The 17,591-nt window shown below is 57.8% G+C and overlaps 2 protein-coding genes across 6 annotated transcripts in view; one reads left to right on the forward strand and one right to left on the reverse strand.

Annotated features, from left to right (window-relative positions):
• The first annotated feature begins 16 nt into the window (after positions 1–16).
• On the forward strand, positions 17–3,572 carry Galk1 (galactokinase 1). 2 transcript variants are annotated; one of them, XM_013505976.1, is made up of 8 exons: positions 17–233; positions 975–1,164; positions 1,598–1,717; positions 1,862–2,030; positions 2,157–2,338; positions 2,921–3,071; positions 3,148–3,310; positions 3,397–3,572. In XM_013505976.1, exons 1-8 carry the CDS (start codon positions 69–71, stop codon positions 3,466–3,468), a joined length of 1,212 nt encoding a protein of 403 aa, XP_013361430.1. In that variant the 5' UTR covers positions 17–68; the 3' UTR covers positions 3,469–3,572. The 2 variants fall into 2 exon arrangements, with proteins under 2 accessions (XP_013361430.1, XP_005407539.1); XM_005407482.2 differs by having other exon boundaries at positions 18–233; positions 1,895–2,030.
• A 111-nt stretch (positions 3,573–3,683) lies between these two features.
• Itgb4 (integrin, beta 4) overlaps positions 3,684–17,591 on the reverse strand; it is a gene marked incomplete at its 5' end in the record, with an annotated part of 33,313 nt that continues 19,405 nt past the window's right edge. The window contains 18 exon segments of one of the 4 annotated variants that reach the window (XM_005407483.2): positions 3,684–4,229; positions 4,319–4,429; positions 4,515–4,679; positions 4,766–4,921; positions 5,002–5,190; positions 5,693–5,842; positions 6,291–6,449; positions 6,585–6,821; positions 7,585–7,782; positions 8,641–8,772; positions 8,857–9,039; positions 10,753–10,890; positions 11,001–11,181; positions 11,566–11,723; positions 12,449–12,653; positions 16,026–16,174; positions 16,772–16,951; positions 17,029–17,177. In XM_005407483.2, the coding sequence (XP_005407540.1) occupies positions 4,090–4,229; positions 4,319–4,429; positions 4,515–4,679; positions 4,766–4,921; positions 5,002–5,190; positions 5,693–5,842; positions 6,291–6,449; positions 6,585–6,821; positions 7,585–7,782; positions 8,641–8,772; positions 8,857–9,039; positions 10,753–10,890; positions 11,001–11,181; positions 11,566–11,723; positions 12,449–12,653; positions 16,026–16,174; positions 16,772–16,951; positions 17,029–17,177 (2,980 nt within the window). In that variant the 3' untranslated portion in view covers positions 3,684–4,089. 4 annotated transcript variants of the gene reach the window in all.

Genomic DNA, 17,591 nt, shown 5'->3' on the forward strand with positions numbered 1-17,591 from the left:
GGCGCACCCGCCGCGGCGGCCCCGCCCCCAGCATCCCGCCCACGGCGCGCAGGGCTCAGACTAGCGTTATGGCTGCGTCGGCCCCTCCGCGGTTGGAGGCGCTGCTGGCCGAGGCCCGGCGGGCCTTCCGGGAGGAGTTCGGGGCCGACCCCCAGCTGGCGGTGTCAGCGCCGGGCCGCGTCAACCTGATCGGGGAGCACACGGACTACAACCAGGGCCTGGTGTTGCCCATGGCGAGTGAGGGGCCCGCGGTCGCCGGCCGGGCGTGGGGAAGGGCGGGCAGCCGAGCGTGGGCGGTGAGCCGGCCGCGCGCGGGAGACCCTGGGACGCGCCGGCGTGCACGTGCGAACAGAGGCCGCCTTTCGGCTGCAGCTCGCCTTCTGGGGGCTGCCGATCCTCACCCTCTACCCGGGAGAAGGTTTCCCTCCAATGTGTAGTCGGGGCCTTTGGCCTCCAGAGTCCCCAACCGCAGACCTCTCGTCCCAGCCAGTCTGTTTACAGAGGAAGAAAGAGACCCAGAGACGGGTAGGGGAAGTGCTGAGGATCTCACAGCTGGTTCTTGGTGTGTTACCTTTCAGCTCTCGATCGATCGGGTGCTTCAGCCCCACCCCTCATCTTGGGCAATGGACTGCAGTGCATCTGAGGCCACCCCGTAACGGGAAGGCGTGGGGCTTCCTGGGTCTTATTTTCCTGTCGAGCTAGCTTGCTCTCCCCCTGGGCCCACAGGAGGGCAGAGTCCAGGTTTGCCGCCTGCCTGCAACTGGCCCCACCCTCCAAAGACCCAGGGGGCAGAGCTCCAAGCTCCAAGCCCCCAGGGCCCGTGTAGCACTCTGAGCCACACACACTTCATTCCGTTCATGTTGAGCTTCTTCCCCAATGGGCCTGTCTGTCCCCAGAAGCAAAATCTTGGCTGGAGGGCGTCTCTGGAGGGGCTTAGATCATCAGCTGGTCTGATCCCCTGTCTCTCTTGCCAGGCACTGGAGCTTGTGACCCTGCTGGTGGGCAGCCCCCGAGCAGACGGGCTTGTCTCTCTTCTCACCACATCTAAGGATGCTGATGAGCCTCAGCGGCTGCAGTTTCCACTGCCCACAACCCAGAGGTCACTGGAGCCTGGGACCCCCCGCTGGGCCAACTATGTCAAGGGGGTGATTCAGCACTACCCAGGTATGGGGCCCAGGACCCGATCAAGTTTGTGGTGCCCCTAGAAATGACTTCAGTTTGTATGAGGTGCCACGGGGAAGGCTTGCGGGTTGGAGCCTGCCGTTGTACAGATCAGGAAACCGATGCACCGAAGGGTTTTCAGAACTTGACTTGGGTTTCTTGTTACACAAGTGAAGGAGCCAGAATTCAAACCCCAGCTTGCTGGCCTTTAGAGCCCTAAATCAGGAGGACAACTAGGAAGGCTGCCCCAGCACCCTCAGGGGTGGGAGGATGGAGGGTGGTGGGCTCCTTGGCCCCAGCAGGCTGCTGGTGGCCTCTGACAGTTGAGACACATGGTCTGGAAGCAGTTGCCAGCCAGTCGTCTCCCTTCCCACCAGGACGCGCGCCCTGGCCCCGTCCCTGCAGCCCCTCTTACCGTCACCATTCTTTCCTGCAGCTTCCCCGCTCCCTGGCTTCAGTGCAGTGGTGGTCAGCTCAGTGCCCCTAGGGGGTGGGCTGTCCAGCTCTGCATCGCTGGAAGTGGCCACATACACCTTTCTGCAGCAGCTCTGCCCAGGTATCACCTAGGCCCCGGCCCCCGGCCTGCCCTCCTTCCCTGAGGTCTCTGTGGTCTGAGTTCTTCCCATCCTAGCCTGGGGAGGGGGAGTGTCCCTGGAGCTACTGCTGTTCCCACGCGGCCACCCTGTGTGCCACCTCCCAGGCCCTAGTTTCCCCACCTCACCCTGTGCCGCAGACTCGGGGGCAGTAGCTGCCCGGGCCCATGTGTGTCAGCGGGCAGAGCACAGCTTCGCAGGGGTGCCCTGTGGTATCATGGACCAGCTCATCGCTCTGCTGGGGCAGAAAGGCCACGCGCTGCTCATTGACTGCAGGTCAGGGGTTCCCTTTGTACCCTCCCACCTCACGATCAGGAGCTCCTGGGTGGAGTGTGCCTACCACGAGGCCTGGCAAGCAGACCCTTGGCCTTGTCATCTCCCCAACTCTTAACTCCATCACAGGTCCCTGGAGACAAGCCTGGTGCCTCTGTCAGACCCCAAGTTGGCCGTGCTCATTACTAACTCCAATGTTCGCCACTCCCTGGGCTCCAGCGAGTACCCCCTGCGACGCCGCCAGTGTGAAGAGGTGGCCCGGGCACTGGGCAAGGAGAGCCTTCGGGAGGTGCGGCTGGAGGAGCTTGAGGGTAAGAGTTGAACTTCCCTGGAAATAGCTGGTCTCCCTGCTGGGTCCTCTGTGTGACCTTGATCCTGCCGCCTGTGCCCTGAAATCCAGGGCCATTCCCCATGCTCTGCCCACTTTTCCCCAAATATGGAAAACTTAGGGCTCTGGTCTCAGCAGAGCTGCTTGAAATCTATTTTTGTGGTAATGGAGTTCAAATCCAGGGCCTCATACATCCTAGGCAAGCACTCTACCACTGAGCTGTACCTTGAGTCCTGCTTGAACACCTCTAAGATTGCACTTTTGTGGCCTCTTGAGGGTTGTACTATGTCCCACTCACCCTGAAAGCCCCATGCGTTGGCAGTTGCTTACACTGCTGTTCATGGAGCACTGCTGTGCTAGCCCGCTGCAGGGAGCGCCAGTGACACAGTGATGAAGGGGAGCGGAGGCTCCGGAGGGGAGTTCCTTAGAATCAGGCCTGATATCCTCTGCCTCTCCCAAGGCCCCCTTCACTGAATAGTAGCTATGCACCCCACCAGGGCCGCTGCCCACAGCCCCAGGCCCACAGGCAGTGGTGACAGGGCTGCTGACTCCTGTTCCTCCCTAGCGGGCAGGGAGCTGGTGAGCAAGGAGGGCTTCCGGCGGGCACGGCACGTGGTGGGTGAGATCCAGCGCACAGCCCAGGCAGCAGCTGCCCTGAGCCGTGGGGACTACAGAGCCTTTGGTCGCCTCATGGTGGAGAGTCACCACTCACTCAGGTGAGGCCCTGGGGTGCCCCACACCTCCCAGGCCCAGGCGGGTCCCAAGTCCATCTCTCCTGTATCCTCTCTCCAGGGACGACTATGAGGTGAGCTGCCCTGAGCTGGACCAACTGGTTGAAGCTGCATTGTCTGTCCCTGGGGTTTATGGCAGTCGTATGACGGGTGGAGGCTTTGGGGGCTGCACAGTGACCCTGCTGGAGGCTTCTGCTGCTTCCCGTGCCATGCAGCACATACAGGTGGGTGAGCGCCAGAGCCTGGAAGGGCAGGAGAGGAGGTTCTGGAGGCACTGTCTCCTACTCAGATCCTCCCGCCTGTCCCCCAGGAGCAGTACAGCGGGACAGCCACCTTCTACCTCTCTCAGGCGGCAGATGGAGCCAAGGTCCTGCAATTGTGATGCCCCTGGGACAGCTCAGCTGGTGCAGCAAGCTATTCCACTCTGCCTCTGATGCCCACTTTCCACAACTGGGTGCTCAATAAACTTGTGCCTCAGACCTGAAACCTGCCTGCCTCTAGAGGTGGCTGTGTGCTCAGGGCCAGAGAAGGGGATTGTCAGAATTGCCTTTCTGCCTTGGGCTGGCACCCTGCAGGAGAATGGACAGGACAAAGCCAGGCAGTAGCAAAATCTTTTATTAAGTGCAGAACAAATGCTGGGGCCTCGTGCTGGTCCAAGCTCTTTGGTTACAAATGGGTGTGGGCTGGGGGCCGAGAGGGGCAGCCTGAAGAGTCTCCTGGGACCTCTGCGCCTTCATGTTTCCCAGAGAACACCTGCCCCTGCTCTGTGGTAAGCATGCAGGTAGGCTGGGCCCCTAGGGTCTTAAGAATGTTGCAGCTGAGAAAGTGGGCCAGGGGGGCTGGGGATTTAGCTCAGCGGCAAAGCGCCTGCCTGGCAAGCGCAAGGTCGTGAGTTCGGTTCCTGGTACCGGAGAAAAACCAAAACCAAAAAAAAAAAAGAAAGTGGGCCAGGATGAGAAGGCAGGAAGGGCCCAGGTTTTCAGACATGGCTGGGGCTGGGGGCTCAGGTTTGGAAGAACTGTTGGTCCACCTGGGTGCTGAGGGTTCCACTGGCGGTCAGTGTCCGGCTCACAAACTCCTGGGTCACATGCCGGGTGAGAGAGCCACCTACCTCCAGGTGCTGGGACCCCAGGGTCAGCCCATCTGCAGGGGAAGCAGTGAAGAGGATCTTGTCTGCATCCCTGCCCACCTCTGTGCCCTCTGGGGCATGATCCCCTGCCCCTGTAACTCACCCACTAGGAAAGGCTCGGTGCTGCTGCTGTGGGTGGTCGTGATGCTGCTGTACTCCCCTTGCAGTGGGGGCTGGAAGAGCCCAGGGTGGCCACTCAGCTGTGGGAAGGGACCTGGAGCGGGCAGATTGGCCAGTCAGGCGAGGGCAGGGGAAGGCATGGCCAGAGACAGTGGGAGTGCCCAAGGGGAGCAGCCTACCTCCATCCTGGGACTCAATAGTGATGATGCCCTCACGCTCCGGCCCGAAGCCCTCGGTGGTCCTGGCCTGCACCTTGAACTTGTAGGGCACGTTCTCGCTGAGGCCGGGCACCGTCAGCCGGCTTTCCAGGTTGTCCCCATCCACTCGGAATGTGGTGGCTGGCCCTGCACAGGGAAGCTGCCTTCAGCCTTGACGTCCCCTTCCCTACCTCCCACCTCCCACGACAACCCGTCCCTGGGGCGGGCAGCACCTCCTCCTTGAGCCAGCTCACAGGTCACCAGGTAGCCCAGGATATCTCCATTGGGCCTCCGGGGCCGCTCCCAGCTCAGCTGCAGCGAGTCAGGGCTCAGGGCGGTGAACACCAGCGGGCCTGGGGCGCTGGGGGTGCTCAAGGTGAAGGTGGAACCTGAAGGCAGCAGAGGGCGGATGTCAGTAAGGGGGTGCTTGGTGGGCATGATGGTGCCACTGTGGGGGCAACCTGCTCACCTGGCAGGGGGCAGAGTGGGCTCTGCGGGTGCACCTGTGACTCAATGGTGATGACGCCCTCGCGCTCCCGGCCCCAGCCCTCCTGGCTTTGGGCCCGCACTCGGAACACGTATGAGTGGTTGGGCAGGAGGTCTTCTACCACCACCGAAGTCTGGCCGGGGTTGGGGATGTTGAGCCGGTGCAGCTCACCTGGCGGGTGGGGTGAGGGCAGGATGTAGAGCAGCTTCCCTGCCATCCCTGGCCTCCCTTCCCGAGGGGCCCAGGTTATGTTTCAGATGTGTCTGTCCAGGTATGTACCACTTCCCAGTTCCTGAAAGGCCACTCAGGCCAGCCCTGGACCCATGAGGTTTTATTAGACAAAATCTCATAGGGAATGGTGAGAAGTCTGGGGAGATGGATGAAGCTCAGAAGAGAGGAGACAGCCGGTGGTGTGGTACACACCTGTAATCCCAGCACTCAGGAGGCTGAGGCAGGATCATCTAGAGTTCAAGACCAGCCCGGACTATATAGGGAGACTGGGTCTCAAAAAAACAAAAAGGCAAAGAAGGGGAGTGGCATGGTAGGAGAAGCCTCTCAGAATGGCTGGGTTGGGCCTTTCATGCTTAAGGGACCCAGGTAGGTTCCTGACTCAGCTGAGGCGCCTGTGTGTCCCCATGGGCCACCCCTGTAGCTGGCAGCTGCCCTGCCTCACCGCCATTCAGCAGCTGGTACTCCACGCTGTAGCCCAGCAGCACACGCTCACACTGTGGCTCCTGCCAGCTCACTTTCAGAGATGTGGGCCCCAGGGCCGAGAACACCAAGCGGGTGGGAGTGTCAGGCACACCCACGGCGGCGCGGGAGTCTGGAGACAGGAGACTGCAGTCAGGCCGAGAGGCAGGGGCCGGAGTTCCTGGGTGGAATGAGCTCTGCCCCTGGCCTGCCTTGCTTGGCCGGCCTGCTGAGGTACATAGGCAGCTGGTCAGCCGCTCGCTCACCCCGCAACACCCTGTTCAGGCTGCCCAGCACCTCCCACACAGCCTCAGAGTGGGTGCAGGCCCAGCCATTGCTGAGAGAGCATGAGCCCCGACCTCCACTCCTTGCCCCTGCCCAGCCCTGAATCCCAGCAGGGCAGAGGCTGTGTTAGGCGTCAGCGCTGATGAAGATGGACAGTGGTTAGCTCCTGGGGATGAGGGGGTGCTCCTGTGAATGGAATGAGGCTGACGTGCTGGCTGGGCTGGCTGTGAGTGGCCAGGTGACGTGCAGCATGGTGGAGAGCCATGGGGACAAAACGATGGCCACCCCTGTACTACCTGGGCCCCAGGAGGGCGCTGCTGGCTGCCCGGCCAGGATTATGGAGTCTGGAGAGCCCCTGGGCGGGGGGAGCCCCTTCATCTGAGCCCGACTCCAGGACCCCAGGGCCCAGGACAGCGGGAGCCTGCTCCTCCCATCTTCCCAGATGGGAGGGAGGCCTAGGGCAGGACAAAAGAAGTGTGAGAGGGCAGGGAGGTGGTGTGTGCTGAGACGGGCAGTGGGGGCGGCAGGCCAGGTGGTGGAAGGGAGGAAGGTTGGTGGGTGAGGTGGGGAAGCCAGAGGAAGTCACTCACCCTGGGAGGACAGGGATGTGAGGGTAGAGTAATCCCGGGGCAGTGTGCCGGAGCGGGACTGCTCCGTGCGGGTCAGTGAGTGGTAGTCCCTCGTGAGGGTGGAGGATGTGCTGAGCACGCGGTGCGACAGATGTGGGCTCAGGTGGGTGCCGTAGGCAGCATTGGCCACTGTCATCCTATGCAGGGAGTTGGCACTGCCTGGGAAGGCAAAGTCCATCCGGCCGTTCACCAGGTGCTCTGCAAGGGAGAGATCAGTCAGGGAGGCCCGAATTAAACCTGGGCCTTATAGCTGGGGGATCCCGAGGTTCCCCGACCTCAGGAGCGTTGGAGTAAATACAGTTGGGCACCCTCCAACTGCCAGGGGGAGCCAAACACAGCAGGCTCCACCTGGGGGACTCTCCTGCCTCAGCCGTCTTGAGAGGAACCCTGAGCCTACCACTAGACACAGCAAGCTGCTCTGGGGCGCCCCCAGTACTGGGGCTCAAAGCCAGTAATACTCTGTTACTGGGCTACAGCCCCCACCCCACTCTTTCTCTTTGAGATATGATCTTGCTTGTATGTCAGGCAGGATTCAAACTTGAGATTCATACCGGGCATGGTTAATCCCAGCACTCGGGAGGCTGAGGCAGGAGGATTGTTGCAAGTTCGAGACTAGCCTGGGCTACAAAGTGAGCTCAAGGCCAGCCTGGACTGCATATCGAGACCCTGTCTCAAAAAGACCAACAAAACAAAACAAAAAAAACAAAAAACCTTGAAGTCCTCCTGCCTCAGCCTCCCTCAGTGCACTGCCACACCCGGAAGGCTGCTGAAATTGCATGCCTCCAGCCAGCCGGACACCGTCTTGGCTGGGTGTCACTGCCCCATCCTGCCTCGGGGAGACCCTGGGCTCTTGAGGTCTCTCTGGTGTCATTGCAGAGCTCTGGCTGGTCAGGGTACCCTGATGGGCAGCCAGCTCAAGTAGGGCACCAGGGCAACGAGTGAGCCTCGGGCGGCTGGTCACCTCCGGGGGGCCGGGGCGTCGCCTCGCGGGCCCAGCTGCCACCCTCCCCATCCGCGACCCCCTCGACGCCACAGCTGTCGTCGTCGGAGCGCCCGCTGCTGGCCGACAGGCGCGGGATAAGCTCTGGGGGCAGCCGCCACGTGACGCGCCTCAGGTCCAGCTCCTCCCCCAGCAGGGTCTCGAACTTCCAGCGGCCGCCTTGGGAACAACGAAGGGCCGCGTTGGCGGCGCCGCGACGGAACCCATCCTCCCGGCCCTCTGGCAACTTGGGGCCGGCCACCGGAGAGACGAGAGACCCTCACCCGCGTAGCTGTGGCCACAGCCCGAGGTGAAAGGCCCGGTACCAGCCTGATGTTTCTTTTGTTACCTAAATGCTTTCAGCTTTTTGCCTGTTCAGCAGAGTTACCAAGTCCCTGCCTGCCTCCAAGGGCAGCTCCAGAAGTGCCAGTAGCAACTGAGCTGGGGCTCCTGGTCCTTAAGAGGCTCAGACCCACAAACACTTGAGGAGACACCCCCTACACACAGGCAGGGAAGGACAAAAGTGCGAACGATAAACATGTTCTGGAGGATTTTCCACTCCAGGCCTTGTGTGACTCATGTCACGTTTTACAGCTTAGAAAACCAAAGCAAGAGAAAGTAGCTGATCCATGCAGTGAGCCACGGTGGGGCCTGAATAAACCTGCGTACCCGCATCACTGCCTCATCCGCTCCTCCCACTGCTTGAGCTGGCCTGGGGGGATGGCCTGCGTGTCTTGACTCAAAGGCACAGCCAGGGACCTTTCAGATCCCGTGTTTGAAAGCCCAGGTACATGTGTGTGAACCTGTGTTCATCTGCCTCCAGGCAGATGCCTATATGTCCTCATACACGGTTGTGTGCAGTTGCCCGTGGGTCACTTTGGCTTTGTCCCCTCTGTGAGCTCCCGTGTTTGAGGGTGAGCGGGGACTTTTTGCCTTGAGCTCATGCCCAGCAGGTGCCAGCCCCTTTGCTCTCTGGACAGCAGGGACAGCCCTCGGAGCGCCTAGAACCTGCACCTTCCTCACGTGGAGCCCACTCACCAGTGTCATCCGAGACGCTGGGCCTCTGGCTGCCGGCCGGGGAGCGCAGAACGTCGTCACTGTACATGAGGAAGCTTTCGTAGTCTTCCCCTCCCTGGGCATCCACGATGGGAATGTCTGGGATGATGGGGACTGCAGGGTGGGAGGAGGTGAGCCAGGGGCCTGCGGGGCCTGCTGTCCCCCTGCCCGCCTTGCCCATCGCCATCCACTACTCACTGGACATGGGCCGCTTGGGCTGGGTGGCCAGGTTGATGATGGCCTCGCGCTCAGGGCCCCAGCCTGCCCCGTTTCGGGCCTTCACCGTGTAGCGGTAGGGCTGGGATTCTCGAAGGTTCTCGATGAGCAGCATCCGGTTCTTGGGGCTGTCCACCAGCACCTTCTTCATGGGCCCAATGGGTCCTGGGGGAGGGAGAGTGCTTCAGAGGGGTCACCCAGGTTCCAGCCTCGTCCCAGCCCCACCCCTGACCTAGCAGGACCGCTGTACAGCCCCGCTCTATACCTGGAGGCGGCCGGGGGCCAGCTGCGAGCTCCTGCCACCTGCCCAGCCCTTACAACCTAAGTGTGACTGGCTACCAACTGCCACCAGCTCGGCAAAGGACTCCTTGCTAAGTACGTGGGAAGGTCAGCGCTTGGTTCCTGGTGGCTCTGCTGTGACTTTTACTGATCAGCAAGTGGTTCTGCATCCAAGGTGCCTCCAGGACAAGGACCTCCCCGCCCAGTGCTCAGGGTGACAGCCTAGCCCCAAATGCCGCACTGAGGCAGCAGGGGTGGAGGCATGGACAGCTGCCCCACGCTGGCCCCACACTGTGGCCACAGAAGTTGGGGTGGGAGGAGGTTCAGGCCTGGCAGGATCACGTTGGCAGAAGGGCTGGGGTTGCTGCCCAGTGCAGGCCATGACTGCAAAGCCTCAGCAGGAGGAGCCGTGGGCTGGGAGCATCAGTGATGACTTTTCACTGGGCCACAAGTCATCCCTGGGGTTACACGGCAGGTCAGAGGGAGCTCTCCAGCTGTGGTCCACGAGGTACTAAATGTAAGCTCAGACCAAGCCAGCAGTGTGACGCAGCTGCCAGGAAGGTTGGTATGTGATTGGATGGTTAGCAAAAAAGTGACCAGGCAGCCCCATCTCCCTGCTAAAAGTCCTGCTGTCCTCTGCTGTTAGGTCATCATGTTGGGGGGCACAGGTGATGTGAGGGGGTCAGCCCTCTGTCCCTGGGACTCACACTGAAGAGGTGAGAGCGTGTGGAAGTCCCTGCACCAGCTGAGAGGCAGGGCACTTTCTCATCTCAACAGCTGCCGGACTCACCAAACCTTGCCTCCCTTCCAGGACTGGGAAAAAAATAATAGTTCTGCCAGGTGTTCTTGCCTAAGGCTGCCGCATAAAATGTATGAAGTATCCTGAAAAATATTTATCTCAAATTCAGTGTATCCTGTGTTTTTGTGACACAAAGGATTAAGCCCAGGGCCTTAAATATGCTAGACCTGAGCTCTACCGCTAAGCTACATCCCCAGCCCTTTTTATTTTATACTTTTTGGTGGTATCGGGGATTGATTTTTTTTTTCCTAGCCCCCGGTTTTGAACTCAGACCTTTTGTACTGAGCTTACATTCCTCAGGCCTTCTTTTATTTTGTATTTTTAGACAAGATCTCACTAAGTTAATAAATTGCCCAGGCTAGGCTTGAACTTGGTGATTCTCCTGCCTCTGCCTCCTGGAGTGCTGGGATCACAGGTGTGCACCACGGCGTCCAACCTATCCTGTGTTTTGTTTGATTTGGGGAAGGCCTCTCACTTTGTTGCCCAGGCTGGTCTCAAATTCTTGGGCTCAAGCGATCCTCTTCCCTCACACTCTGTGTTTTTATTTGCTAACCCTAGCAGCTGTGCTCTGGTCCTAAGGGAACTGTAAAGATGAGCCACCCTGGTTACCTGGATGGGACGGATGCCTGAGGCTGTCACCTCTGTGCACGTGTATAACCCCAGCTGACCAAAAGCCTCACAACGCCTCAGGCTTATCTGCCGTCTTAAGTGCCCAGAAGTGACCTGGAGCCCCAGGCAGGCTCTTTGGCCCTTTCCTGCAGGGCTGCTGCCGCCGGGGCTGGGAAGAGTCCCTTCCTTACTGTTGTCCTCATTCACCAGGCCGTAGCAGACTTCATAGGCTGTGATCTCGCCATTGGTCTCAGCCGGCTCAGCCCAGCTCAGCTGGGTCACCGTGGAAGAGACGACATTGAAGGCCAGACGCCCGGGCTCGCTGGGAACTGGGGAGCCAGAGAGGACACTGTCAGCGGCAGGGGGAGGGCCTTAGGAGGCAGGGCACACTGGCACTGGGGGAGCTGGGGACGAGTGGACGAACAGGGCAAGGCCTCACCTTCCTGGTGGGTGCGGCAGGACACCAGGGAGCTGTAGGGACCCTCGCCTTGTGCCCCATAGGCGCACACCTTCATCTCATAGTCGCAGTACGGGTACAGGTTGGTGAGCTCCACCGAGGGTACCTTGCTGTCGAGCAGGTGGGCTTCAGACTCAGGGTCGCCCTGGATCCAGTACTTCACCTGCTCCGGGGCAGGGGGACTGGTCAGCGGGGGCTGGCAAGCGCCAAAGCCGCTCCGCCCTCCACTCCTCCTTGCTCTGTTGTTCCCTTTGCACAGGTGGGACAGGCACACCGAGGCTCTGGGGGTTTGTACACCAGCGCTGGGGCAGAACAAGGCGGCTCCTCAGTGTGGGGGGGGCCTCCTTCCAAGGAGGAAAAAATGTCTGAAATAATCAAGAACGTGTCTTCCCTTCTCCCCAGGCTCACATGGGGTTTCCTGTTTGCCTGTGCCTAGACCTACTGGTTCCAAGCGTGTCCCCCTCCCTCAGGGCACCCCACCTCTCCCATGGGTGGTGAGCGCTGGACCTCCCTGTCCACCTGTGATGGTTCATGGCCCCCACCTTACCCTGTACCCCATTGGCTTGCCAGGGGGGGGCAGCCAGTTGAAGTGGATCTTCCGGGACCCAGCAGCCTTGGCATTGGGGTTCTGTGGGGCACCCAGGTCCCCGCGGGGGGGTGGCGGTGATGACAGCATCTGGCTAGTGAGGTTCCGGTCCAGTTCATCTAGTGCAGTGATGGTGAACCTTTTAGAGCTTTCAATGGCACAAACGGCCCGCGGTGGCACGCCTGCCATAGGTTCGCCACTGCCGATGTAGTGGGTCACGGCTGTGTGCTGCAGCCAGCTCTGAGGTCCCATCACCACCCAAGGTGTCAGAGACTCGGCTAACACTCTGGATCCCCTCACCCAGAGACGGAATTGAGCCCTGGCCAGCAGCGTCTCTGAGGGGGGTGGGTGCAGAGGAGTGAGAAAGAGGAGGGGATCCATCGGGCTCTCTTTCTCCCTTGGAAGCCAAGAGGATGCGCCACACAGGACATCTGTGTGCTGGTTTTCCCCTCTTCCCATTGGGCCTGCCCTTGGAGGTGGGCTCCAGTCACTGGTGCTCTGGGGGCTAACTGACGGGTACTAAGGTCCAGGAATGCATGCCTGAGGTCAAAGGGCAGGGGCCTTGCGGGGCGTCAGCCTGCTTGGGCACATGATCTCAGCCTCTCTGGTGAGCATAGGGTTGTCAGCTAGAGTAGTTACCTTTGAACTTCAAATAAACAACACATTTTTTTTAGGGTAAGTGTGGCTGACATGGCAAGGGCATTCTCATTCCACCATGTTTGCTGTTCGTGTGAAATTCACGTCACACCCAGAGCCCCAGACTTGTTGCTGAGCCTGGCAGCCCGGGCTGAGAAGCCCCTGGGCTCCCTCTTGGTGTGCTGTGCCCACCGCAGGCCCTGCTCACCTCGCTCCCCGATGACAACGGTGGCGGAGTGGGGCTGGCCCAGGCGGGCCCCGAACTTGGGGTTGTTGAGTTGGATGTGGAAGCGGTGGGTCTGGCGGCCCCGCAGGAGGGAGTCCACTTCCTGCAGCTCCAGGAGCTTCACCTGCAGCTCCTTCCAGGTCTCCCCAGGGTAGAACAGCAGCTCACCCTCCACTGGGATGTAGTCCTGGGATGGAAAGGGCCAGGGTCAGACCAGGGCTGGGCAGGAGGCACCTCTGGAGTTAGGGCCTTCCAAGCCAGGTGTGGTGACACACTCCTGTAATCCCAGCACTTGGGAGGCTAAGGCAGGATTTTCTGCAAGTTTGAGGTCAGCCTGGGCTGCATAGTGAGTTCAAGTCCAGCCTGTACTACATAGCAAAACTGTTTCTTTTTTGTTTGTTTGTTTGTTTTCTGGTACCGGGAATTGAACTCATGATCTCGTGCTTGCCAGGCAAGCGCTGTGCCGCTGAGCTAAATCCCCAGCCCCATAGCAGGACTGTTTCAAAGAGCCAAAAAAAAAGGTGTTCCAGGGGGATGGGCACACCCACATGGTACCCAGAGTCCATCCCAGACTGTCACATGTGGCCAAAAAATGGTTCATGTTAGCACTTTCTAGAAGTTAAGCCCTTTATTATTATTATTATTATTATTATTATTATTATTATCACAGTATTGGGGAATGAACCCAGGTTCTTTCCACTAAGCTTCATCCTCAGCCCATTTTATTTTGAGACAGGATCTTGCTAAGTTACCCAGGCTGGCCTCAACTTGCAATCCTCCTGCCTCAGCCTGCCAGAGTGCTAGGATTACAGGCATGCATCACCATGCCTGGCCATTACTATTGTTGTTTTTATTTTGGTTATTTGAGATGGTGTCCCTGTTCAGGCTGCCCTGAGCTCACAATGTAGCCTAGGCTGTCTTTGAACATGCAGTCTGCCCTCCTTGGCCTCCCAAGTGCTGGAATTACAGGCATGCACCACCGTGTCCAGCTAAGCACTTTAAATATTAACTCACTTAATCTTCACAATGGTATGAGGCAGAGGTATTACTGTTCCATTTTACAGATGAGAAAATCAACCCTTGCAGGGGATTCAGGAACTTGGCCAGATTCATATAGGTTGTTGTAGCACAGCCAGGATCTGAATCAAGTTCAGAGACACAAGGATGCAGCACAGAGTCCCATACACAGGCAGCCAGACAGCGCTGGGCATCTGGGATCTGCAGGCTCTACCCAGGAGGGGAAGCTGTCCCTATACTGTGGCTCTCCAAGCAGTGATCCTGCCCAGCTCCAGTCCCTACTTGCTAGGTGGGGAGCCTCCATCTACTCAGATTTCTTTTTCAATGTCCTGGAGTTTGCCTGGCTTTCTAGGATGTACGTGTGTGCGTGGGTGTGCATGCAGGTGCACGTGTACGTGTGTGGATATCAACTCCAAATGTGAGGAAGAGGCCTTCTCACAGATGACCACCAGGTGGCGCTTCAAATCAACATTTTAGTTCTGGGCGCTCCTAGCCTCCAACCCAGCGCTGGAAGGGAGGGCCACAGGTAGAAGGGGTTGTTTGCGAGTAACTGACATGGACACTTAAAAATATGAATCTTGAGAAAGACAAAGCCAGGGAACTGTTCTAGGTTAAAGGAGATTAAGGCACATGACAACAAAATGCGACTCCAGAACTCTGATTGGTTCCCAGATAGGGGAAGAAGCTACTAAGGACATTATTGAGACATCTGAATGAGGGAACCTGCATGGGAGTGAATCAATGATTTGATTTTTTTTTTTTTTTTTTTGTCTTCTTGAGACAGGGTCTCGCTATGCAGTTCAGGCTGGCCTTGAGCTCACTTTGTAGCCTAGGCTGGCCTTGAACTTGCAAAGATCCTCCGGCCTCAGCCTTCCGAGTGCTGGGATTACAAGCATGCGCCACTGCCTGAATCAGTGATTTAAACTGGTGCAATCAACATAAAACTTCTTCAGTTTGGTACTTATGTGTAGCTGTATAGGGAAATAAGTGAGCAGAGGGCTTTGCAGGAGTGGCAAAGCTATGACACTAGTGCCACAGAGAGCTTTTCTTTTTTTCCCTCAGACAAGTTTTCACTATGTAGTCCAGGCTGGCCTTGAATTTGCAGTTATTCTCCTGTCTCAGTCTCCCGAGTGCTGAGATTACAAGTGCATGCCACCACACCCAGCCTTTTTTGTTTTGCTGTGGTTTTTTTTTTTTTTTTTTGGTACCGAGAATCGAACTCAGGACCTTGCGCTTGCCAGGAAGGCACTTGTGCCGCTGAGCTATATCCCCGGCCCCTTTTTTGTTTTGAGACAGGCTCTTGCTATGTAGTTCAGGCTGGCCTTGGGCTCACTATGTAGCCCAGGCTGGCCTCAAACTAGTGGCAATCCTCTTGCCTCTGCCTCCTGACTGGTTGGGGTTACAGGCATGTGCCACCATGCTGGGGTGGCTGTTTGTTGAAGGCTCTAAAATATCCACTATCACTGGCTTAGGGTCTATATGATATCTATAATTCTGAATAGTTCAGAAAACTAACAACCCCCCCCATGTATCTGGTTACATAGATAAGACACAGATGTCTATGTAAGCTATCTATACAGATATTTATATCCAGAGAAAGCAAATACTAACAATTGGTGAACCTTTGTAAAAGATAGATGCTAATTTTGTCTTCCTATGTTTTCTTTTGGCTTTGATTTTAATTTTGAATTTATTACCAACATTTGGGGATTTAGCTCAGTGGCACAGTGCCTGCCTGGCAAGCGCGAGGTTGTGAGTTCGATTCCTGGTACCGGAAAAAAAAAAAATCAAAAAAACCAAACTAGAATCATATAAAAAATTCTCAAAAAATGTTGAAGATTTTCAAAATAAAAGTGGGAAATAGTACAATTTTTTTTTTTTTTTTTTTAAGACACGATCTCACTATGTAGTGCAGGCTGGCCTTGAACTCGCTTATGTAGCCCAGGCTGGCCTCAAACTCATGGTGATCCTTCTGCCTCAGCCTCCCAAGTGCTGGGATTACAGGTGTGCTACCATGCCCAGCATAAAGTTTTTACAAGTTAAATATTCAAGTTTTGTTTTGTATTTGCAGTGCTAGGGATTGAACCCAGGGCCTCTTGCATGCCAGGCAAGTTTTCTTCCAGTGAGCTACGTCCCCAGCCCCTGTAACATCTTTAGGAAAGCATAACAGGGTAGCCAGCCTCTCTTGTATAACGAGGCATAATCAGGAGGACTTATGGACAAACTCTGCATTGGAATTTTTACGAGGGGCATTGAAATAGTGATGATGAGAATGTTTCCTACCAATAACATAAAGTACAGAAAACTGGGGTGCGGCCAGGATGCCTGTGGTGCCACCACGTCTGGCGATTGTAGTTTCTAAAAGTTGGTAGTGTATTCACAATTAAAAACAAAACCAAAAACCCTGCAGGCAAAATCAAGTATGTCCACCACCCGGAGGCCTGCCGGGGACACCGCCAGCATCCAGGGACTCAGGCAGCTGCCATCTCAGTTCTGCCCTAGGAGCCAGTGGGCGACCCTCGGCTCCGTCACAGAGCCTTACCCGGTTGGCCTGTGCTGTGCCGTCCTGTGTGCGGTAGGAGACCTGGGACTTGCCGTTGTCCAGGATGCGCCGGATGACAGGGATGCGGGCCACTCGCTCGCTGCGGCTGACCGAGTACTCGGCCTGCTCAAAGGACACCACCCCACTGGCTGCAAGGAGCCAGGGTGTCGGTTGGCAGTCCCGGCCTCAGGCCCCTCTCAGCTCCTGCCCTCCTTCCAGCCCGGCCCAGACAGACTCTAGGAGGCTCCTTGTTAGCCCAGCTCCACTGCTCTGGGGAGGGCAGAGGGATGGGACAGGAGAGTGTTCCAGCAAGAGCTGAAGGGTTGGCAGAGGCAGGACCCATGACGGAGCCCTGAAACTCAGGGCCAAAGGCAGAGCAGGCCCAGAGGGTCCCAGAGTTGGGGTGGGGAGAAGGCTCAGGGCCCAAAGGGGCCCTCTAGATGCAGGGAGGCCCGTCCGTAGCATCCGGGCATCCATGGTGCAATGCCTCTGCCTCGCCTAAGCCCTCCTCTGCATGAGGAAGGGGGAGATGCTTATATCCACACTGATAAAATCTCCCACTGCCTGAGTGCTTAGCAGGCGCTGTGCAGAGAGGCTTGTACCCAATTTACAGATGGAGGATTGAAGGTCTCAGAGGGTTAGGAACTGGCCTCGTCTATATGGCCTGGTCCCATTTACAGTTGGTGGTTATCAGGGGGACCCCAGAACCCCCTTTCTGCCTCCCTGCCAACCCCTCCCCAACTCACCTTGCTCCTTGATGATGGTGATGTGTACCAAGCGGCGACCGAGGGTGGCGGTGCCCACAGGCACGTCGATGGCTTCCACCAGCAGCTGCTTCTCGTCGTCGTCCTCAGGCCGGATGAAGAGAGGCACGCGTACGTCCACCAGCTCCACACCCTCCTGGAATTCCACCATGCCTCGGGCATCTGTGGGGGGTCAGACATTGGTCTTGGAGCCGTACAGTGGGAAAGTAAGGGGCAGTGCAGGGAGGCTGCCCACCTACCCTGCTCGGCAGTGAGGGTGTAGTAGCCAGGGGCCACCTTGAGCTCGTGGAAAGCCCCCTGCTCCACCTGCTTCTCTGTCAGCTTCAGCAGGGCCTGCTTGGCCGAGCGGGGTGCCATCAGCACGGTGTCCACGATGGTATGGTCTTGCCTGGTTAGGGAGGGCAATCCAGGCGGAGGAGGTGTCAGCCTGTTACCTACTCCTGCCTGTCCCTCTTCCTGTTCTCCCCCCAGCGGGAACAAAATGTGAGACAGCAAGGGTGCAGTGTCTTTAGAGCCAGGCACTGCTAGAGACACCTGCAGGCCCCAGGACCCTCACACAGCCTTGGCATCCGCTCCAGGAGACAGGCTTCCCTGAGCACTCCCCAGTGAGGGCTGGCAATGTGAGAACTGGACACAGGACAGCACAGATGCTGGGCGTGTCTGCTCAGGACGGGGCTCCAGGTGGGTGTGGTGGTGCAAAAAAAAAAAAAAGGCCTCCAGGCTTCAAATCCAGGGTTTGGGAGCCAGGTATGGTGGTGCACACCTGTAATCCCAGCACTTGGGAGGCTGAGGCAGGAGGATT

Source organism: Chinchilla lanigera, unplaced genomic scaffold, assembly GCF_000276665.1.
Source record: "Chinchilla lanigera isolate Chin_1 unplaced genomic scaffold, ChiLan1.0 scaffold00105, whole genome shotgun sequence".
NCBI lineage: Eukaryota > Metazoa > Chordata > Mammalia > Rodentia > Chinchillidae > Chinchilla > Chinchilla lanigera.

What these genes read in the sequence shown, in the direction of transcription:
- Galk1 (XM_013505976.1), top strand. Translation starts at nt 69, where the DNA reads ATGGCTGCGTCGGCCCCTCCGCGGTTGGAGGCGCTGCTGGCCGAGGCC. An exon ending in AGGGCCTGGTGTTGCCCATG is followed by an intron (nt 234 to 974) that starts GCGAGTGAGGGG and finishes CTCTCTTGCCAG; the next exon opens with GCACTGGAGCTTGTGACCCT. An exon ending in GTGCCATGCAGCACATACAG is followed by an intron (nt 3,311 to 3,396) that starts GTGGGTGAGCGC and finishes CCTGTCCCCCAG; the next exon opens with GAGCAGTACAGCGGGACAGC.